Source organism: Aquarana catesbeiana, linkage group LG04, assembly GCF_042186555.1.
Source record: "Aquarana catesbeiana isolate 2022-GZ linkage group LG04, ASM4218655v1, whole genome shotgun sequence".
Lineage (NCBI taxonomy): Eukaryota > Metazoa > Chordata > Amphibia > Anura > Ranidae > Aquarana > Aquarana catesbeiana.
In genome coordinates, this window is record NC_133327.1 from 674,496,455 (window position 1) to 674,520,706 (window position 24,252).

The following is a 24,252-nucleotide window of genomic DNA, read 5'->3' on the forward strand; positions in this document are numbered from 1 at the left end:
GATGGAGGTACCTCTGATGTGATGGAGAGACCTCTGATGTGATGGAAAGACCTTTGATGTGATGGAGAGACCTATGGTGTGATAGGGGATCTCTGATGTGATGGAGGGACCTCTGATGGGATGGAGAGACCTCTGATGGGATGGAGAAACCTCTGATATGATGGAGAGACCTCTGATATGATGGAGAGACCTATGATGTGATGGGGGATCTCTGATGTGATGGAGGGACCTCTGATGTGATGGAGAGACCTTTGATGTGATGGAAAGACCTCTGATGTGATGGAGAGACCTCTGATGTGATGGAGAGACCTCTGATGTGATGGAGGGACCTTTAAAGTAAGAGTAACTTTGTCAAGGCAATGGTGTACATCCTCTGGTTTCTCATTGATAAATCATATTTAGGGGGGGCTCCAGATTTTGTATACTTTTAAGGAATGCCGCAACTGAAAAAAGGTTGAGAAATGTTGTAATACAATATAATTGGATATTTGACTGCTAAAAAATATAACATATGGATCCTATACAATTCTATTCCCTGTTTCTCCAGCTATATAATGTTTCTAGTGATAAGCAATATTAATCTAAATGTTAGCAGCATAACAGTTCATATACGTAAAATTGAAAAATATAATTCTGAGTTATGACTTTAGAATTTAGTACCGCAGCAAAAATCTATGTGTTTGTGCGCTTGCTGTGCATGTTATGGCTGGAAGCAGCTGCTATTATTTTCTGTAGATGGAGTGTGATTGCGGACATGGCTATGGAGTGTGGAGGTGCTATGTGAATGTATCATGCTGGCTGAACCTATTTGGGCCCAGTGAACCATGTCCTCACATGAGATTGGGCTGTCATGTTGCATCACAATAGAGTACATTCCCTGGCTCGGTGATGAATTATAACTGTTTGTTTTGATAGATTATATGTATTTGGTGTCATGATTGGATCACCTAGCCAAAGGGCAGAAATATCCGATAAACTGAAATGACACTCAAAATAGATCAGGTTTCATCACCAGAGACTTTACCTTATTACACCGTCTTCCTTAAAGGGGATGCATAGTCTATTTAGTGTTTTAGATATACATAGAAAAGAGAACAACTTGAGGGCAGCAATGCACTACCCTACTCCCTTTTAAAATGTCCTCACTCTTGGTGGCTCCACCGGATGACTTCACACTATCTTGCCTCCATAAATGGGAGGCTGATCTTGATAGGACCTTCCTGCCCGACCAGGTTCAAAGGATCATCCAATTTGCTCTGAAGTCATCCGTATGCACCCGCATCCAAGAGAACAACTTCAAGTTGCTCACAAGATCTGGTATCGCACCCCTTCAGTTGTGTGCCAATATTCCCCTGAAGTCTCAGATCGTTGCTGGGGGTGCTAAGGGGCACGGGGGGCGTTTTTCCATACTTTCTTTTCATGTCCAAGATTGAACCATTTCTGGAGGGAGGTGCAAAGAATTGCCCAAAAGTTTACTGACTATCCGGTTCCAGAGGACCCTGCCTTTTTTCTTCTCCATTGCTCGGATATCCCTGTTAAAGTTTAGAAGAAGTTTGTCCTTTGTCACTTACTGAATGCTGCCAAAGCCTGCATTGCACTACGATGGAGAGACCCGAACCCACCTCCTATCTTGCTATGGCTGCACAAGGTGGAGGGCATCAACAGGATAGAGCAGTGGTTCTCAACCCTGTCCTCAAGTACCCCCAACAGGCCATGTTTGCAGGTTTTCCTTTATCTTGCACAGGTGCTTTAAATCAGAGTCAATGGCTTGGTATTTTGGATAGCTATTTTATCTAAGAGAAATTCCCAAAACATGGCCTGCTGGGGGTACTTGAGGAAAGGGTTGAGAACCACTGGGATAGAGGACTTGATGCTGACTGCTCAAGGTAGACGAGAATGGTACTCCACTGGAATATGTTTGCATACTCTGATGAGGGTAAGGACATAATGGATGACTTTTATGGGGATTGACAACTCCCAGATCCACAACTGGCTCTGAATATACCAGCCCAGCAACTTCCCTTCTCCCCTCTTTTTTTTTTCTGTCTCTCTTTTCTTCACCTCCCCTGCCTTTTCTTCCTTGTTCCTACTCTTCCTTCATATCCCTACCCTTTTCCACTTATTGTTTAACATAAAATGACATGTCCTGCTCGCTTCTAGTCCTACGTTTCCATCAGAATATGTTCTGTTCCTTGTGCATTATCATTTCTGTTATGGTGTACTTTGACCTTTCTGCTCACACATCTTCTGTAATATGATCTTGCGGTTGAACATGTCTGGATGCGGTGTGTTGGACACTTTCTTGTTAAATAAAGAATTTGAAAAAAAGAGAACAACTTGATGCGAGTCATTTTATCAGTATTTGGTAGTGTTTTAAAAAGCCTTTTTCATTGTATAGTTTGTAATTATATATGTTGTACAGGATGCCAGGGATAGGTCTTGGAATAAGGAGGCTCGGCGAGGTTTTAGGTGGGAAAGAGCCTCCAAACCTGACTATGGGTACTGTAGTTCTCAAAAGGTTAACTTGCATTCAAGAGAGGGTTGAAAAGTGTAGTAAACAGGCAGCAGGTGTCCATGAGGTGGAGCAGGACACACTTGTGGGACGTTGCTCTGTACTGGTTGGGCTGCTGAGATGCTGCTGGACTTGTGGTGAGCAGGCAGGGACTTTAAACCCTGTTATGGGACAAGTTTGTACTGGCAGTGAGCCAATGTTTTGATTTTTACCAGAAGTTGATGGACTTTTTGTTATGTGTATGCTGAAGAAAGTTGTTTTGTTTTGTCTAATTTTGAAAGAGAAAGATTGTTTGCTTTTACCAATACAGCTGGCTGCTGATCCAGACTCCCCCAAATACGACAATGTACATTAGGGGCAGTCATATCATCTTATTACATTTTGTGACAGTACAAGACTCTATCACAGTGTGAGAAGGGTTAAGTGGCACCCAGGTTTCTCAACCACACAAGTTGAAGGGCTCCAGGATACATGTTTGGTACTGAGGGAACTGGTTCTTTAGTGTCCTCCTAGATTAGTAAGTCCTGGTATGGGGCCTGTAGGCTTTGTAGAGACTTGGTAGGGATGAAGTCTCCAATCTTGTCTCCATTTATCTCCAGTAGCCAGTACCCTTATTGAGCAGGTTTGCACAACCCTTTTGAGTTGTGTGTTTGCAATACTTCAGGGCTTCTCACTCCCCAAAAAGGCATTGGTGCTGCAAGGGAGCAGCAAGGGTTATGCACCCACTGAAGGTGTATGGGCATGTGTACCGACCAGGCTGAAGCCTGTAAGTGACAGCCATTGTAAAAATTTGGTCTGAATGGACCAAGATAGCTGAGGGAGGCTGGAATAATTTATGTTCAATGTTAGTGTGTTGCAGATGAATTCCTGCATGGGAAAACCTTTATGTTTGGAGCTTTCTTTTACAGGAGAAGTTGAGGGTATATAGAAAAAAAACATACATACTGACCTTTATTGGTATTGTATTGGTGGGATTCTGCAGTTGTCCCACCTGGGCCCTAACACTGAGAACTAAGTGATCACATGACCGCTTAGCGCTCAGTTCTTGGTCTGTTTAGATCGGAAAGTAGAAACTGTCAGTCACAGCTCTCTGCTCTACTCCTCCAGCACTCACTGGAGTATTGGGCAGGGGATGGGGTATGGAGCAGTTGGCTCTGTCTCTCTGTCCCTGGGTGGATATAAATGCTGGAGTATTTTTCTGACACCCATTACAATTGGTTTGGATATGTTAAAAAACACCTTCAGCGTTACAGAAGAAGTCGAGTTGGATGTGACTAACTACTATGAGATAAAATGCAATGTATGCAATGTATTTTCCCCATAAAGCAACTCTGTCAGGCAAAAGAGCAAACATCCTAAAGGCCAGTTCCCTGAATTAGATCAGGGACTATAATCACCTTTGCAGTGTCCCTTGTTTCCTACTTTCTCTTCTTTACAGCAGAGCAATCTTCGTTTGCCACTTTGGCATTTGACACTTCTGGGATTGTCAGATTCATGTGTTCCATGAAAGAGGATGAGCCTCAATCTCTTAACCTCCCTAGTGGGGCAAGGCTCTTGAAAGGGACACGGCACTCTTTGGTCTACCAAGGCCAATGCCAGATGGACCCTGCTTACCAGGGACCTGCCGAAACTGGCCCTCCAAGTACGTGGTGAGGGTTACGGCTTACTTTGGTTAAGGTGATACAGGGTTCAGAGGATGGAACCACATTGAACCAGAGGGGACACAGGCATCTGACAGTTCCAGTAGTGTCAATTGTCGAGGAGTCCTAGAGAGACTGTAGAACCTACAAAGGTAGGAGACACAGGCTGCCGCGGAGGTAATTATATTAGCTCCTCTATTGCAGAGAACCGGCCTTTAGCATTGTTTTGCCTGATAGGGTCACTTTAATTGGAACCAACATTTAAAAATGTTACATTTTTAACTTTACCCTTGTTAAAATTAGTTAAATTAATAACATTGACTTACAAGCTTCATTGCCATTGATGTTAAAAAAAACAACCTTTTCCTCTCATTTTTGTAGACGTCCATCATTGTCTATAACTGCCAACTCTAGGTTCAAACTTAACCAGTTAAGATCCAAATCTATTTTGTTGTCTTGGATATTTTATTGAATGTTACATTTTCTATGAAATTCCTGGATGGGACATAAAGAATACAAACTTTCAACTTATAACCAGAGAAATTCTAAACCATGGGTCAATAGGTAGGGGGCAAAAGGATTTTCCTGGTACCGTCAAAAGCATTACAACCAGATTAAAGTAAAAAAATCTTTATTACATATATAAATAGTGTACAAAAAAGACATTAAAAACACAAGTTTAAAAAATAACCAATTACAACGGCTTAACTATAACTCTAATGTTTTACCCATACTCATGAATATGACACATATACAGGTAGGGTGTACATGTGTCATATTCATGAGTATGGGTAAGACATTAGAGTTATAGTTAAGTTAATATATATGTAATAAACATTTTTTTATTTTAATCTGGTTGTAATGCTTTTGACGGTGTCAGGAAAATCCTTTTCCCCCCCTCCTATTGTTTCATGGTTTAGAATTTATCATTTTAGGATGTAGGTACCTTTTCTACAAATTCTCTTGGTAAGAGCACTAATGTATTTCCACATTATAACTAGAGAAGAATACCATGAAATAAAAATAACTATAAGAGGTACATGCCTGACAATATATCCACATCAGCAAAAGTATATACTGTATGTGTACACTAAACATTAAATATTCAGAGATAATTGCTTTGGAGTTTGGTAAAGTAGACCCAACGGGCAAATACATTTTAGTTCCAAGGGGTCATATAGGACAGGAGAAGATTTTTAGTCAATCCAATCCATGGCTGCCAATTTATTTTAAATAACAGCATGGAATCAGAGCAGATTACGCTTATGATTTTCACACAACACAATCGACTCTTGACTGTCGAGAGAATTGGAGACTTCCACATTGTGGCTATGTGACGTTTGGCAGCCATGGCCATATTCTGCGTTCATTTGTGGCAAAGATTTTTCACTCCTCCTGGGTCTTTGTCACCTAGCAGGAGTACTATGGGAAATTTTTGAAAAGTTCTACAAACAATAAACAATGACTTTGGCAGCGAAATTGGTAAACAGTCACTCCTGCTTAGGGCAAGGTGGGTACAGACCTAAAACCTAAGATCACAAGCTATATGACTACACAGTGAGCATTTTATGTTATTAGAGACTGCAGATAGCTTGTTGTTTCCAATCCGACGAAACTGGTAGACTTGCTGTGAGATAAGTCAATCAGTGAGCCCAGGCCATAATCTTATTTCTTGCCCAAAACCATAAAGCTGAACATGCCTGCTCTGTGCAGAATAATAATAACAAATTATAATGTCTTCTTTTATTAGCTGCTACAGAGAAAACCTTGTTATTTGTGAGGGTAATCCTTTAGATTTCTATGCCTCACAATGAAGGTATGATAAGAAATGCTGTAATATTAATCCGTGCATGGTGTAAAAGACGGAAATTGTTAATTACTTATCAGTCATGTTTCCAGTCTGCAGCAGCCCCCCCCATAAGGTAATCTGTTGTCTACTTGTCTTGCTGTATGTTTTGTTTCATTGTGAAGGTAATGAGATGCAACCCGACAGTAATGAACTTATTGCAAACAGCCCTCTGCACGTACATATATCTGGAGAACCAAAACATGGAAATAATACTAATTAGCAACCAAGTACTAAGCTAATCATAGACGTGAGAACATTCTTATCCCATCTTGACACTTTTGGCTAAATAAGAAAACATTTTAACGTGAGTGGCAGCAGCAATGTAGGCTGCCCCCTGGCTGTCCCTTATAGTCATTACTCTGCTAGGGGCCTACAGAGATGCCCATACAGACCCATCTTGTCTAGTACAGATGGCTAAGTCTGAAACCTGACACTGCCTTCTCCCTGGTCTGCTATTGGTCAGGAGTTACCCACTTGCAAGACTTTGCATTTCTTTTGTTATTGCAGGCTATGCCTCTGCCAATCTCCCCATGCACCTGGCGCCAATGAGACATGGGGGCCAAGGTCATTTGACACGTGTTCCGTTTGAGGAGCCCTCTTCTCACCGCCTGAAGGGTAGACCTCTTTCCACTAGCCACCACCAACTCACGACCTGACCAGGTTTACACTAGTTACTTGTATTCAAGATCTTGCACACCAACATCAGTGTGTAGTATATTATAAGTCACACCCATCCATCCACCTTTGGCCTAGCTATGTAAAGGCGTCCTCTCGAATAACACCACTCCAGCCAGAAGCAAAGTCCATCTTTGTTACTGAGTGCTTAAAAAGTACATCTGCCACATCCTGGCAGTGTAATGGAACATGAAGCATCACTAGGAACATCTGTTACAGTCCAGTACCCCTACTCAGTGGAATTATAGGAAGAAGCCTGTTCCCAGGGTCAGGGGTGCATTCTAGTGCATTGGTCGCCAACCAGTGGTCCACAAGAAAACTTTGGTGATCCCCAGGGCTTCTTCTGCAATCAACATTGTGGCGAATGTACACAGCCCAGTGTTGTTTCCAGCGTTCTGCTCAATGCGCGCTGACAGTCAATACTGTCAGTGCACAATAATACCTGATACCTCCACTGTAGTTCAGGCTCCTGTAAACTCAGAGGGAGGCGCCGGGAGTAGGGCAGAGAGCGGGAGGTGAAGAAGGAGGGCAGCGCTGATCACAGACTGTGGGAGGGAGCACAGAGCTTGAGCACATGACTAGATAAGGAGGTGAGATCCAATGATGAGTCTGTGTAAGGCAGCAGTGTGCCGGGGGCCGAGAGACGGAGCATTGTGTGTATAAGGTAGCAGTGTGATCCAGGGGGAGGGGGGCAAAGAGTCGGATCATTGTGTGTATAAGAAATGTAAAATTCATGTTCGTGGTCTGCAGGATTAAAAATTGTGAGTTTAGTGGTCCGTGAGGTCCGAAAGGTTGGCAACACTGTTCTGGTGCATCTGGCAGAGTTCCTGGGAAAGCGCATTCTAGGAGAAGCCCACATAGGGTAACCAAAGTCACCAGTGCTCTGCCCTAGCTCTCTATTCTGTTTAGGCCAATTGCAATCTTCTAAAACACCTTCCACTCTAAATATAGGGAATTCTGCTAGAGAAGGCAGACCTGAGTCATCAATTCCAGATTGTAGCTAGGAGGAGCCCTAGTAATAGTAAAGGAAACATGTTAACCCCATCCTACAAGTAAAAGAAATATGATATATCTGTGCTCAAATCCCAATAGTTTGTAGATGTATACAATCCATCAGGTTCTAAAGGAATGTGACCACATGTTAACACTACAAAATCTGGATGAACCCTCTGCACACTGATATATACCCTCAAGCATACTTTGCAATTAAAAAAAAAAAAAAAAACAGGGATTTTTAGTTCACACATATTGCAATACATGTTTAAGCTGGCCAACGGCGTCAAAGTAATCCCTCTATGGCCAGTCCCTAACCAGCTCTGCAAAATGCAAATGCTACAGTGGATATGGTGCCAATATGGGGCAAATAGACACAAGTTGGAGGAGAGCAACAGGGTTCAAGTCTGGCCACTTGTGTCTATTTTCCCCATATTGGCACTATATCCATGGCCATAGAAGACTTACTTTGACACAGTTGTCCAGCTCAAACATATATTGCAATATCTGTGAACTGAAGATCCTTGTTTTTTCATTACAAAGTTTGCAAGAAAGGGTATATAGTAGTGCGCAGAGGGTTCATCTAGAATTCCCATCCTGCAGAGGTGAAAAGTTCCTCCACCCCCCCCCCCCTCCTGTGTTCCTTTTATAAACATGCAGTACATGGACAACCTGAGTGTTTGTGTGTTCACAACATGAAATATCTCTGCACTTTTTCCAGTCTATGGACATTTCTATGCTGTAGTGTTTTAATAAAGGCTGTGTTTAGAACTCCTCATACTTGAGTTACATTTAGTTGACTCAACCCCATTAAACGATGCAATATGGAGGAACAATGTCACATTCTTCATGGGGACAACAGTTTAGTGGTTAGTATTCGGGCTTTGTAGTGCTGGAGTCCTGGCCAGAGCCAGATATTCCACAATAGGCCAGTTAGGAGTCCAAATCCTGGTGGATGTCCAGGAAACTGGGTTAGGTAATACTGAGTTTTGATTCAATGTTCAAAGCTAGAGTTTAGGGTCCACTGGTAAAGAATATACATCAAACTACAAATCAACTCTGAATTTTGGACACTATGAACCCATAAAGTATACAGATCTCACAATACACACTTAAAATGTATGGGTCAGTAGAGTCAAAAATTCAGGGCCTATTTATGGTTTGAATTGGATGCCCAGGAAACCCAGCCACAAACTTCCTGCTTCTCCAACAAACTTAGGGGGACAGCGCAGTTGGCCAAAGCTGCGCACCTGCCTGTCGCTTCACAGGGGAAGGTCTACCGGTAGGCAGCTGGTGTCTTATGGGTAGGGGCCAAGCATGTACGAAAAATGCAGTTGGGATGACTTTTCTGTCCCTACTGCAGTCCTTATGAATGCCAGTCAAAGAACTGGGGTTGGGGGGGTGAAACTGCTACCTTACCTAGGGTTTGATACAACCTTGATTTTTCCCTGGTTCTGGTGCTGGCTCATACCAGGTCCCTGTGTGCAAGGAGCTCCTATGTTCTCCTTGCGTTCATGTAGGGGTCCTCAACTGGAATGTTCTTGTAATGCCAAACAATATTTGGCTGCGGCCAGTCCTAAAGCATATCTGTTGTACATGGAACAAGGTCACAGTGTAGAAAAGCAGTGTCACGCCTACCCCCAACGTAGGTGGTCTGACATTATAGCTGGCTTCTGTGTTCTTCACCTATAGCTGCCCCCTTTCCCATAAGGCAAGCAGGCCTACTGGTACTTTGTTGCCCCCAGGTCTTATACACAATACTATGCTGGCTACCACGCCAGGGCAGGCACGAACTGTGCAAAGCAAACAGATACTTGCGGTTGGCAGGCAGGCAAGGTTCAGAATAGTCAGGGTCAAAATCCGAAGTCAAAAGGCAGGCGGAGTTCAGAGAATAGTCAATATCCGAACTGAGGTCGTCAACGAGGTAATCCAACCTGGCAGAGCAGGACAGACAAACAGGTAGCTTGATCAGGTATTACACACGCTTTCATAAGCATGAGACTGCAAGGTTGGCTGGCTTAAATCGGGTTTGGTCTCCACCCAGAGACTGGCCACATTTATCACCTTGCAGGTGGACAGACAGAGAAGGAGAATGCCACAACCAAAACCAGGATGCTGGAATGAGGAGCACTAGATGCTCCTGACAAGCAGATTAAACACAGCAGAAGTCTGTTTTGGCAGGATCAACAATCATTCTATTTAACTTATCCGACAGATATAACAAAAATGTTCAATGGCAGACCTCAAATAGCAAATACGAGAAGGTCATTATTAGGGCTTACAGACGCTTTAGCTGTTAAAATCCGTGGTGTCACTGACTGTTCTGGCAATGGAATGAAGTGTTTGAAGACAGGCAATTATCTCTCCAGTTCATATTCTTGGTTAGATCTCCTTTAAGGTTGCAGTCTGATGGTACCACCTTTGTATATTAACCATTGCAACTTCCATCAAACTGTGCAGTTCATTTAATTTATATCCAGAAGAGGACTGCTTTAAAATTCAAAGTTGTTATTAAATCTAAAGGATATTTTAAATTGTGTAATGTGAGTCGCCATCTTTAACCATTTCCTTAGTCTCCTCTTGGATTGCATTTAGAACATGGATTGTTTACTTGTTGTATTTTGAGTATTAAAATCAGAACAACTAACTAATGTTGTACTAAGGAGGGGTTATAGGACTCTCTACTCTTATATAATGATTGGGAATAGGCATACTTGTATTCGCCTTGTGGTCACACAATGAGCCTGGGTTATGGAAGTCTTAACTATTTGTTGGTGTCACCTATTGGCTTCCTTGAATGCAATTTGTTTTATACCTCACGTTTGGTTTTCTTGTGTTCATTGTTGTGGCGCCATTCCTCAAACCGATACAATTTTTTTTGTGTTCTTTTCTTATATTATGTTAAAAAGTACACTTTTTATAAAAACGATAAACTATTCGGACATGGCTAATGCCAACGATATATAATTTACTCGTACTCGATGTGGAACTCTTTTTTTAATGTCTACTAGATCTCACACAGTAAATAGGACACAGTTTGGTGATTTTAATCTTAGGCTATTGAGTGATTGATGGCAATCAGCTAATTTGTAACTCAACACAAGTATCTGGAAGCATTTAGTAAAGGAATGATGAGAGGAAACGGAGGACAAAGCTTTCAGTGTTTTCAAATGTTATATAAAAGACAGTGTCCCTGGCATCCCTTTAAATGACCATGGACTTTGTTCATCCATGCCAGCAATCCGTAAGCCATCCTTGATAGCTTGCACAGCAAAGGGATGCCAGATTGCCATTATATACGTACTGTATATATGTATTGTATGTATCTGTATGCAGAAAGGCCTGTGTCTGGAGATGGCTTCATCATGAAAGGTTTAGCATCATTATAGATCCCAGTATAGAAGATAGCTGATGTGAAGGAAAGGATGAAAGTCTAGATCAGTGGTCTCCAAACTGTGGCCCTGGGGATGTGGCCCTTTGTTTGCCTTTATCCGGCCCTTGAGGCTTCATTCCTGCCACTGACACCAACAATGGGGCATAATTTCTGGCAATGACAGCAACAATGGGGCACTATTCCTTCCACTGACACCAACGATGGGGCATAATTCCTTCCACTGACACCAACGATGGGGCATAATTCCTTCCACTGACAACAAAAATGGGGCATAATTCCTCCCACTGACATCAACTATTCCTCCCCCAAATACCAAAGATTGTGCATCGTTAACTCCCATTGCGCACAGTCCAGCCCCCTAAAGTCTGAAGGACAGGAAACTGGGCCTTTCTGTAGAAAGATTGGAGACCCCTGATCTAGATTAACAAACTTTTTGTTTTGCCTGAATATATTTAATTACATATTTAACCTATTAAATTAGATTTTATATCATGTCTTGATAATGTTTTATTCTTAATTTATAGGACCCCAAGTTACGAGAACAGTTGGAAGTTGGGAGCTTTGGAGGAAGGTTGGAGTATCGCATGTTTACCATCGTCTACGGTCCTGATCTGGTCAACATCTCATATTTGAACTTAGTAGCATATCAAGATGAAATTGCCAAGGTGAATTTCAGTTATTGTTTTTTATGTAGAAATTAGAAATGCCAACATTTTTTATTGTAATTCATTGGGAGTCATAAATTTCAGTGTAAAGATAGCACAGGAGCTTGTTCAAGGAAATCCTCCAGTGTGCCATAGGCCCAGTAACAGATGAGAAACAGTCATTTGGGAGCAAGACGCCATTGGGTGCAGACATAGGACTTCAATTAGAGGTTTAAATAGAACCTTTATGGCTCCGGTGCAAGAAACTATGAAGGGTCCTGACCCCTGGGTGGGGCCCTTCCCTCTGAGCCCAGGGCCCTTCCCTCTGAACCCAGTGGCGGAATCCCTGGGCCTGGTCACAAGTTTGACCTTTGCAACCCTGGTAGTTCCTCCACTGGTGTCGGTAGTTTTTTTATTTTGTTTATTTTTTTATTATTTTTTTTTTTTACCATTTTATTATTATTTTTTGTTACAATTTAATTTTTTTATTATTTTTTGCAATTTTATTAGGAGCCCCATTGGGGGACTTTGGTGAGATATCAGGGGTCCAAGCAAACCTCTGATGTTTTTCCTTTCAGACAGAGAAAATAGATTGAGGACACAGCCCTCAATCCCCATCTCTGCAGCCTCAGCTGCACAGAATGAATGAATAGGAATAGCTCTGTACAGACCTTCCTGTTCATTTACAAACCGAAGCGTAGTAAACACAGTTTACTACGCTTCAGTTATGCATGGACAGAGTCAGTGATTGGTACCGATCACTGACTCTGTCCATTCAGAAAGGAAAGGGGCCAGTAAATTACTTATGCCCCTTCAGCACTCTCCATTCTGACACATGGGAAAGGGGAAGCCGGCAGAGCTGCAGGGGGACACAAGGGCCCGGAGGCAGCAGAAAGAAGAGGAAGCTGGATAGCAGGGGTGGCTGGAATAAAGAGGAACCGATCCCCTTCATTTTCCTCCTGCAGCCCCTGAATGCCTGCGGGAGGGAAATGAGGAGAAGCAGGCTTTCAGCAGGTGCAAGAGGAAAATGTAGGGGATTGATTCCTCTATATACCACCCCTCCTATCCAGGTTACAGAGGAGCCTCACGGGCCTCCTGGAGCATAGGGCTAGGTCGTAATTGAAGTCCCTGCGATCTCTGCAGTTACCGCCCTGACTTCAATGTTTATCCCTGGACAGTATCATTTCAGGTTGAGTAGGCTTGATGTGAATAGATTTTTTTTTTAAAGTGGGAATATTATTATAGGTACACAGGGAGCTGTAACTTGGCTCGGGTGCCTCCATAGCAGGTTGCTTGCTGTGGGGGCACTCACCAGGAGGGAGGGGCCAGAAGAGCAGAAGTGGAGGATCCGGGCTGCTCTGTGCAAAACCAACTGTACAGAGCAGGTAAGTATAACATGTTTTTTTTTTTTTTTAAATATCTATTGGGTTTTGCACAATGCAATTATATAGAGCATAATAGAGCTCTAAAGCATGCTTTTTTTTTTTTTCTTTTTTCTTTTTTTTTTTTTAAACAAGGCTTTACAATCACTTTAGGTATTACCTTGGGGAGATGCAGACTAGAATACTGCAGTCACTGAGCAGCAAATGATATCACCTGTGATGTATTTCAGTTATCTTGCAAACCCGGCCGGCCTGTTAGTGGGCCCTAAGGACAGGAGTTGAGAACCACTGCTATAGACCATGGTCCCTACCTCACATGCATACATACACATACTAGGGCCAAAATAAGACAGGAGCCAATTAACCTCCCAGCATGTCTTTGGAAAGTGGGAAAAGGCCCACACAAGCACAGGGAAAACTCCATGCATGAAGTGTCGTGGTTGGGATGACTCTAGTGCTGAAAGGCAGAAGTGCCTAACACTAAGCCACTGTTGTCACAAGGCCAGCAAGGTGGAAATGTTTTATTGACACTTTTTGTTTTAAAGGCAAACAAATACGTTTCTCCAAATTATACTTTTGCAAGTTCACAGAACACTTAATTTAATATATTCCCATTGCACACCTTCCTGAACAAGGCCTGTAGTAAGGGCTGCTGCAGCAACTACCAGCAGATTGACACATTGAGTCATCATAGAAGACAACATACACTTTATTAGGTACACCTGTTTAATTGCTTGGTAACACAAATTGCTAATCAGCCAATCACATGGCAGCAACTCAATGCATTTAGGCATCTAGACGTTGTGAAGACAACTTGCTGAAGTTCAAACCGAGCATCAGAATGGGAAAGAAAGAGGATTTAAGTGACTTTGAACGTGGCATGGTTGTTGGTGCCAGACGGGCTGGTCTGAGTATTTCAAAAACTGCTGATCTACTGGGATTTTCACACACAACCATCTCTCGGTTTTACAGAGAATGGTCAGAAAAAGAGAAAATTTTCAGTGAGCGGCAGTTGTGTGGAGGAAAATGCCTTGTTGGGGTCAGAGGTCAGAGGAGAATGGGCAGACGATGATAGAAATGGTTCCAGATGATAGAAAGGCAACAGTGACTCAAATAACCACTCGTTACAACCAAGCTATGCAGAATACCATCTCTGAACACATCGAACCTTGAAGCAGATTGGCTACAGCAGCAGAAGACCACACCGGGTGGCACTCCTGTGAGCTAAAAACTGGAAACTGAGGCTACAATTCGCACAAAACAAACACAATAAAAAGAGGGCGCTCACAAATTATACATATACGGTATGAAAGTAACATTCCACCATCGTGGATGATCATGTATCCATGAAAATAACCATGGTAACATATCCCAAAGTATAAAAAAAATATATGAAAGTATATATAAAAATAATTTGCACAGGCTCATCAAAATTGGACAATAGAAGATTGGAAAAACGTTGCCTGGTCTGATGAGTCTCAATTTCAGCTGCGACATTCAGATGGTGGGGTCAGAATTTGGTGTAAACAACATGAAAGCATGGATCCATCCTGCCTTGTATCACCGGTTCAGGCTGGTGGTGTAATGGTGTGGGGGATATTTTCTTGGCACACTTTGGGCCCCTTGGTACCAATTGAGCATCATTTAAATGCCAGAGCCTACCTGAGTATTGTTGCTGACCATGTCCATCCCTTCTGATGGCTCCTTCCATCAGGATATTGCACCATGTCACAAAGCTCCAATCATCTCACCACTGGACAATGAGGTCCCTGTACTCCAATGGCCTCCACACTCACCACATCTCATCCAATAGAGCACCTTTGGGATGTGATGGAATGGGATATTGGCATCATGGATGTGCAGCCGACAAATTTTCAGAAACTGTGCAATGCTATTTTGTCACTATGGAGCAAAATCTCTGAGGAACGTTTCTAACACCTTGTTGAATCTATGCCACGAAGAATGAAGGCAGTTCTGAAGGCAAAATGGGGTCCAACCCGGTTCTAGCAAGGTGTACCTAATAAAGTGGCCGGGGAATATATATCCACCTCATGGATCCATAATCAATAGTCCAAATGTTTATTTAAAGCAACCACATCACAAAAGAACATATGCAACATTTCAAGGCCACGCAGGACCTCTCCTCTTAGTCAGTATCTAAAGCACTGCATACATTGGTGGTGATTAAGAAGTCTTAATCACATAAAGTGCATAGAGTCGCAGTGAGAGTAGTGTGATGCATCGATATGGCCAGGAGATGATGTCAATTTAGGTTGTCAGTATTTTTGCTGAATGCAAAAAGTACCAGGGCTTATGATGCAGCTAAGCAGTGTGCGGCTGGCCTCTCCTGCTTATGGCAAGCCTTACCATATTGATGCATCACACTACTCTCACTGCGACTCTATGCACTTTATGTGATTAAGACTTCTGGAGTTGTTGCTGAGACTCTTTGGTCCCCCGTTGGCCTGGCCCCTTTTGGGTTCTGTTGGTTTGAGACTGGAGTCCTGTTCGGCGGCGTCCCTCTTCCTCGCTCGCTGGCACATCCCCAAGCGGCATTTTTTCTTGTTTCTCTCTGCTTTTGAGCTGTGATTTCTACTTGTTGAATCGTCAGCACATAGGAAAAAACCTTGGAAAACTTGGAACTGCATAACCTACCCTGTTTCCCCGAAAATAAGACCTAGTGTGATTGTCAGTGATGGCTGCAATATAAGCCCTACCCCCCAATTAAGCCTTACTCTGTTTCCCCGAAAATAAGCCCTACCCTGAAAATAAGACCTACAAGGACTTTAACTAGGGCTTATTTGGGGGGTAGGGCTTATATTGCAGCCATCACCGACAATCACGCTAGGTCTTATTTTCGGGGAAACAGGGTATATCCCTAAAGGCTTTCATTACATTTATGTTAAAACTCATTGGAATTTCTTCTGTCCTGTCACCAATGGGCAATTGATTATTTAGTTATCCACTGGTTTGGTCCAGTGCTGCTATTTATCCTATGTGTTTGTTTTTATTGATCCAATTTTTATTTGATGTTATATTAATAAACTTTGTACTTTTATGAATCATTACTAATGTGTCTGGTCCGTTAAAGTCCCACTCTTTCAGGAAATACTTTCTGTTCATTGTATGTACTAGGGATGTGGGCAGGAAACAGTCTATCCAGGTAGCTGGCAAATATTTATCCTTGTTCTACAAATCTAACCCTGTTTACAGTACCGCCGGGTCGGCTTAAAGAGTCTGGTACTGTCAAGCTGTTCTACAATCTAAAACGTGTTAAATAGCTACTGGCTGCTAGGTCTGTGTGAGAGGCCTATCCAGGAGTTCTACTGGCTGCTAGGTCTGTGTTAGAGGTCAATCCAGGCATTCTACTGGCTGCTAGGTCTATGTGAGAGGCCTATCCAGGAGTTCTTCTGGCTGCTAGGTCTGTGTGAGAGGACTATCTAGGAGTTCTACTGGCTGCTAGTTCTGTGTGAGAGGCCTATCCAGGAGTTCTACTGGCTGCTAGGTCTGTGTGAGAGGACTATCTAGGAGTTCTACTGGCTGCTAGGTCTGTGTGAAAGGCCTATCCAGGAGTTCTACTGACTGCTAGGTCTGTGTGAGAGGCCTATCCAGGAGTTCTACTGGCTGCTAGGTCTGTGCAAGAGGCCTATCCAGGAGTTCTGTTGGCTGCTAGGTCTGTGTGAGAGGCCTATCCAGGAGTTCTACTGGCTGCTAGGTCTGTGTGAGAGGACTATGTAGGAGTTCTACTGGCTGCTAGGTCTGTGTGAGAGGCCTATCCAGGAGTTCTACTGGCTGCTAGGTCTGTGTTAGAGGTCTATCCAGGCATTTTACTGGCTGCTAGGTCTATGTGAGAGGCCTATCCAGGAGTTCTACTGGCTGCTAGGTCTGTGTTAGAGGTCTATCCAGGCATTCTACTGGCTGCTAGGTCTATGTGAGAGGACTATCTAGGAGTTCTACTGGCTGCTAGGTCTGTGTGAGAGGACTATCTAGGAGTTCTACTGGCTGCTAGGTCTGTGTGAGAGGACTATCTAGGAGTTCTACTGGCTGCTAGGTCTATGTGAGAGGACTATCTAGGAGTTCTACTGGCTGCTAGGTCTGTGTGAGAGGTCTATCCAGGAGTTCTACTAGCTGCTAGGTCTGTGTGAGAGGTCTATCCAGGAGTTTTACTGGCTGCTAGGTCTATGTGAGAGGACTATCTAGGAGTTCTACTGACTGCTAGGTCTGTGTGAGAGGCCTATCCAGGAGTTCTACTGACTGCTAGGTCTGTGTGAGAGGCCTATCCAGGAGTTCTACTGGCTGCTAGGTCTGTGTGAGAGGCCTATCCAGGACTTCTCCTGGCTGCTAGGTCTATGTGAGAGGCCTATCCAGGACTTCTACTGGCTGCTAGGTCTATGTGAGAGGACTATCCAAGAGTTCTACTGGCTGCTAGGTCTGTGTAAAAGGACAATCAATGTATTCTAGATCCTTAAACGGGAAAGCTGTTTGTTTCTGGATCCAAGGAATCGTGATCTGCATTTGGTATCTGACACCCCTAACCCTCTCTCCTACTACCTCTTTCTGCAAGTTCTGCATTAAAGCATGGAAAATCTCTAAAGTGACTGGTGCGCAATTTCTGTTCTAAACTCTCCATTATAGCCATGTACTCAGCCCTGGGGTAAATGTTGGCTCGCCCCTTGCCTCTGGAGGTCCCACCTTGCCTCCAGTATATCCAGTGGGGGGCGCTACAAATACCTTGTAAGCCATTGTCCAAAAGCAAGCAAGCCAATGAAAAGTCCTGATTTTCATACCTGTTCCAGGTCAGCGAAGTCATGAAACAGAGGGTTAAAATGGGAGCGTTCCAGTTGCCTAATAATGCCAGAAGGGTTCTCTCTGACGAGTTAAGCAGTTTTCTCAAATTGACAGTGTTGATCAATATGTCACTTTTAGCATATGATATCACATATTGCAGCTTGATGAGTCAGGCCCGGTATACGTAAAAAGCGGTTGGTTAACCCTCCCTTCATTAGCCGGGCTTTGGTTTTTAAGCCTGTGGGATATAAACTCTGGTGCTTACGTTGACTGATTTATTAATCAAGTTATTCAGTAATCCTGACTGACTTTGTCTGACATTTGCGTCTTTCTTGATGGTGTTTTCCCCATGGTGACATGCAGATTTACAGTAATTAAGTCTGTCAAGGAATGACAGCCCGGTGGGGATTTGTAGTACATATTTATGTACGGCAAGACAGAAGTTCATTACAGTGTTTATAATAGATTTTGTGTGTAAATTGTTACATATGCAATATTTACCTTAATTGAGTTTATACGGTAAAAGAAGATTTTGTGCAGAAATATTTTTCTCTGGATCATTTGTACTATTTTGTTACAGGCCCATTGACACAATATATTCTTAGGCAATATGATGAAGGACTCTGGATCCATCGGGGGGGAAAAAAATGATCTCCTAAGCCATTATTTGGCTGGCCGAACACGTTAATTGCAAGCTTTTGAGGCACTGTGCCTGCAGAAAAGAACTAAACAGTCTCAATAGCATGCAGCGTCACACCACCAGTTCAATGCATTTTTCTTTTCTGAAGGAACTTATACTAAGGAGATTGGCTGCCATTGCCAAATGCTAGAAACATTAGGGGACTTAAAGTATAACTAAAGGCAAAAGTTTTTTTTTAGTTTTGGATAGAGCACAGAGAGATTATAAAATTTGTCAGTTTTTATTGCTGTCTGTGGCCCCATTAACCCCTTGCCTACCGGGCACTTTCACCCCCTTCCTGCCCAGGCCAATTTTCAGCTTTCAGCGCTATCACAATTTGAATGGCAATTGCGCGGTCATGCAATACTTTTCCACATATTAAATTTTTATCATTTATTTTCACACAAATAGAGTTTTCTTTTTGTGGTATATCATCACCACCGGGTTTTTTTATTTTTTGCTAAACAAACAAAAAAAGACCAAAAATTTGGGAAAAAAAATCATTTTTCATAGTTTGTTATAAAATTTTGTAAAGAGGTACCGTATTTATCGGCGTATAACACGCGCCGGCGTATAACACGCACCCCAAGTTTAGGAGGGAATTTTAAGGAAAAAAAACTTACATTTAAATGTCCCTTAATGCAGCCTTATCGTGTCCATCTGCAGCCTTGTCAGTGTCATTGCAGCCTTTTCAGTGTCAGTGCAGCCTTGCCCCAGTGTCCATTGCAGCCTTGTCAGTGCAGCTTTGCCCCAGTGCAGAATTGTCAGTGCAGCCTTGTCAGTGCAGCTTTGCCCCAGTGCATCCTTGTCAGTGCAGCTTTGCCCCAGTGCAGCCTTGCCCCAGTGCAGCCTTGTCAGTGCAGCTTTGCCCCAGTGCAGCCTTGTCAGTGCAGCTTTGCCCCAGTGCAGCCTTGTCAGTGCAGCCTTGCCCCAGTGGTCAGTGCAGCCTTGCCCTAGTGGTCAGTGCAGCCTTGCCCCCAGTGTGCATTACTTGCTTGGACAGATCGCAGCCGACATACACATAGCATGTAGTTTTAAATATGGCGCCGCGGAGTTCGGAGGGACTCGGCGGAGCTGAACAAGCGCTGCCGAGATACACATAGTCGAGTGTACTCGGCTCTTTCCGGCGCCGCTCACAGTCCCGCCCAGTCCCGCCCTATGATGGACATAACACAGGTCCAATGGTGGGACTGGGTGTGACTGTGAGCAGCGCCGGAAAGAGCCGAGAACACTCGACTATGTGTATCTCGGCTCCGCCCAGTCACTGTGATCTCGGCGGCGCTCGTTCAGCTCCGCCGAGTCCCTCTGAACTCCGCGGCGCCATATTTAAAACTACTCGCTATGTGAATGTCGGCTGCGATCGCGGCGATCGCTCCGATAGATCACAATTAGCGGGGATCGGCGTATAACACGCACCCACGATTTTCCCCCTGATTTTAAGGGGAAAAAAGTGCATGTTATACACCGATCACAGCTGATCACGATGTCAACGGAACCCGGTTACCGACTCTCTTCACCACTCCTTCTCACGCTGTCAGCATGTGGAGGAAAGGAGAAAAGAGCCGATAATTGGCTTCTGTCAATCTGTACCCACCACTGCTGCCAATCTGTGCCCACTACTGCTGCCAATCAGTGCCCACCAGTGTCTCCTCATCAACATCACCTATCAGTGCTGCCTACCAATGCCCATCAGTGCCACCTACCAGTGCCCATCAGTGTAGCCTATCAGTGCCCATCAGTGCCGCCTATCAGTGCAACCTATCAGTGCCCATCAGTGCTGTGACAGACTCTGGTCAACTTGTTGGGTATCTCCGGCAAGAAACTGCTTCTCAAGTTCTGGAACACGAGACCCGCAAGTCTGGCTATAGTTACCTAAAGAACCAGGCAACACCAGTTTTGGAGTACACCAGGATAAGAACTGTTTATTTGAACAAAGGCACACAGAGAAATACACCCAAGGGACAATCCCCCCTCCTTTGCATAATGACACAGGGTGGTGTAAACGTTACCTCCACCAGTAGCATGACACAGGTGTATTCAACTTTCCCATAGTAGACCGTCTTTCAGAGGGGTTGCTGGAGAACACCCCCCCACAGCTATTCCATATGAATATATACATCCCATAATACTATTCTCCCAAAGCAGATAGACACAATAGAACAATGGGATACAGGCACTTAACAAACACATAGCAATCTCCACCCCACCTCAAACCATCTAGCAATGGTCTCTGAAGAAAGGTGGACTTTATCTTCATATATTCTTGAGGGATATTGTTCAGAAATATTAATGTCCCAAGTGAAAGTGCCCCTTCATTCCTTCAACATAAACTACACATATAGAACCCTGGATAGCAGGGGTACAAGGAAATGCTGAGTCTGGTGTGGTTGTTTGGAGAGTCTGATTAGTGCAGATCAGACTGGGGTTCTCGATCACCCTGTGCCCCTAATAGACACAGGGTAACTTAAACATAGGTGGGGGAGCTGGACAAGAAGTTTCCAGAGCTCTCCAAGGTAAGCTGGGTTCCACAAGCCCCCTTCCCAAAGTGACTCCAGTCACAAGTGGCGTCTATCAGTGCCTCTTTATCAGTGCCTACCAGTGCCGCCTCATCAGTGTCCATCAATGCTGCCTCATCAGTACTGCCTCATCCATACCACCTCATCAGTACCGCCTCATCGGTGACCATCAGTGCAGCCTATCAGTGCCCATCAGTGCTGCCTCATCAGCACACATCAGTGAAGGAAAAAAAGTACCCGTTTGCAAAATGTTATACCAAAATATGAAAAAAACTTTTTTTTTTCAAAATGTTCGGTCTTTTGTTTGTTTATTAAGCACAAAATAAAAATCCCAGTAGTGATTAAATAGCACCAAAACAAAGCTCTATAAAATAATACAAATTGTCATTCAAAGTGTGACAGTGCTGAAAGCTGAAAATTGGCCTGGCAGGAAGGGGGTGAAAGTGCACGATGGGCAACTGGTTTAAGTCACAGATTTTCACTAGGCCAATTGCGTGCTATAGTACCTGGCGATATCTTTTTGCTAGTACAGCAAACTGTTTAGTAAACCCATTTCACACATATTGGTGTAAGTTACTGTAAGCGAACTAAAGATGATGAAGAATTATGGGACACGCTCTTACTTTTGTCCCTTTCCTTATCTGAGAATGGCAGACAACTAAATGTACATTGGCAATGTCAGCTTATAGTTTCCCACCAATAACATTATTTGCTTACTCTTTTTCCTTTTCCATTTCCGGCCAACCTTTTTTAATTTTTTTTTTTCTCTCAGTAATCTAGTTCCATCACCTCAATGGTTTTTGCTTTACCATCTGTAATAAGAATGCATCTTTGACCAAACAAAAGTAACATATTTGGTATAGCTAAATAACTATGGCACAATGTCACAGTGAATAAACATCGGAACACTACACATTACAGATTTTACCAAATTTTAGATTCTTCAGCAAAACATTCTGGACTTAAAGTGGAGTTCCACCCACGTTTACAACACTTCAGCATCCCTCACTAAACTGCGCACTGTAAACGAATTGGATATTTTTAATTTTTTTTTCTCAGCACTTACTGTATATCTGCTGTATTCATTTTTCACTTCCTCCTCCCTGGCCGTGGCCCATCGCATCATTTCCTGTTTGCAATGCCTTCTGGGAAGGGGCGGCAACTTCCTCTGACACTGCCGTTGCTATGGAAACCTGACCTGAAACCTATTACACTGCTTGTGCTGCACTGAGCATGTGCGAGATCTGCAAGGATGAGATCCAGGAAGAAATACAGTCTGGCTTCAGATGCCCACACTTAAGATGGCCACGGCCTGCTGTAAGTTTATAAAATAACAAACTACTGCTATAAACTAACAAAACAGACCTTAGTTTACAGACTAACTTTACTAGAATACATTAAGCTTGTGTATTATAGGGATATTTTTATTTAAAATTATAATTTCGGCCAGAATACCACTTTAAATACCATATTGGGTAAACAAGTAATGCATGACTACAGTCTATGACCTGTACAGTTGGATTTCTGGGAACAGTACTTGGTTGACCCAAAGTAACTACATTTTGTACTGACTGGTTAGAGGTTGTGAATTCTGGACAGGGAGGAACTTTGGCTGCTGAAGGTTTCCAAAGAAGGTAGGTATAGCTTGGAGCCCATGAGATGTCTGGTGACTCGTCTAGAGAGAGATAAGTTCTATTAATGCCAGGACCGCTGATAAGGGGGTAGCACCGGTCCTCCTGTATGGGGCCCAGGCTCTATATGTTCAACAAGGGGCCCATACAGCTTTATGGCAGTTCACTAAACCAGCAGGGTGGGAGAAATTACTGGAACTGATCCCCTGTGACTCCCCCCTGCATCGCAACCATCTGCTCCTCCTCGCCTTGCCGCTTGGTTCCAGTAAATGTGCCCCCCCCTCTATTCTGATAAACCCCCCCTCCCACAATCAGACCCTCTCTTCCTGCAGCTCCACACCTGCTGGGTGTCAGGATGGAGAGTGGGTGGACCAGTAAACGGTCATATTTACCATCCCTATTCATTTCTTGAATGAACACAGCAAGCAATGGGTAACGATCATCCCTGTGTTCATTTATAACTGAAGCATAGTAAACTGTAAACAAGGAGCTTCTGTACAGAACTTTCCCTATTCAATCATTCTGCAGTGCAGCTGAGGCTGCCGAAAAGGGATTGAGGAATTTATGTTCTCAATTTCTTGGTATCCGGCCGTGTGAATGAATAGTCTGTTCATGTAGCTAGAGCCTCCTGTCACTGTATGGGGATGCAGCGGCTGTACAAACACAGCCACAGGCCCTAATTTGACAGGTATGCAGGTACGGGTAAGCGGCCCAAATGCACACTGTCTGTGTTTGGTGCTGTGCCTTGGGGGGGGGGGGGGGGCCTTTCAGGTAGACTGTATGAGGCCCCATGATTTCTAACAGCAGCCCTGATTGCTGCTATTGAGTCTGTTCTAATCTACAGCGTGGTGATCTCAGTTCTTTTCTGTATGACTGGAAACACTTTTTGGAGTCTGTGGTTCATGCTGTATTTTTCCTTTCTCCCTGGAGTTTATTGGTTTAACCACTTACGGACCTTTCCGATAACAGTGGTCTCTGCAGTGTATTCGCCGCGAGATCACTTTTGTCGGCGGCGGGAGAGGCCCCCTCCCGCCACGCTTCGGTGCCCTCCGCCGCTTACCGGACCCGTCAGCAGCGTTGGAGGCGATCGGATGTTACTCCTTGCTGGGTATGGGGATGAGTGAGGGGAAGATGGCCCCAACCCGTCTCCATAACATTGCAGGGTGGAAGTGACGTCAAAACGTCACTTCCGCCAATAGCTCTTAAAGGACCATTTTTTTTTTTAAATGTTTTTAAAGGCCAATTTTTTTTTTTTTTTTGCATTTTAGTGTAAATATGAGATCTGAGGTCTTTTTGACCCCCAGATCTCATATTTAAGAGGTCCTGTCATGCTTTTTTTCTATTACAAGGGATGTTTACATTCCTTGTAATAGGAATAAAAGTGACACAATTTTTTTTTTCAAAACAGTGTAAAAATAAAAATTAAAAGGTAAAATAAATAAGAAAAAAAATTAACAAATTTTTAAGCGCCGAGCTCGCATGCAGAAGCGAACGCATACGTGAATAGCGCCCGCATATGAAAACGGTGTTCAAACCTCACATGTGAGGT

General features: G+C 43.5%; 1 protein-coding gene across 2 annotated transcripts in view; it reads left to right on the forward strand.

The window, feature by feature from the left end:
- PLCB1 (phospholipase C beta 1) overlaps window positions 1-24,252 on the forward strand; it is an 887,199-nt gene that overhangs the window by 454,329 nt on the left and 408,618 nt on the right. For both annotated transcript variants that reach the window (XM_073628625.1, XM_073628626.1), the window contains exon 4: window positions 11,588-11,728. In XM_073628625.1, coding sequence (XP_073484726.1) covers window positions 11,588-11,728 — 141 coding nt within the window. The remainder of the gene's footprint in view (window positions 1-11,587; window positions 11,729-24,252) is intronic.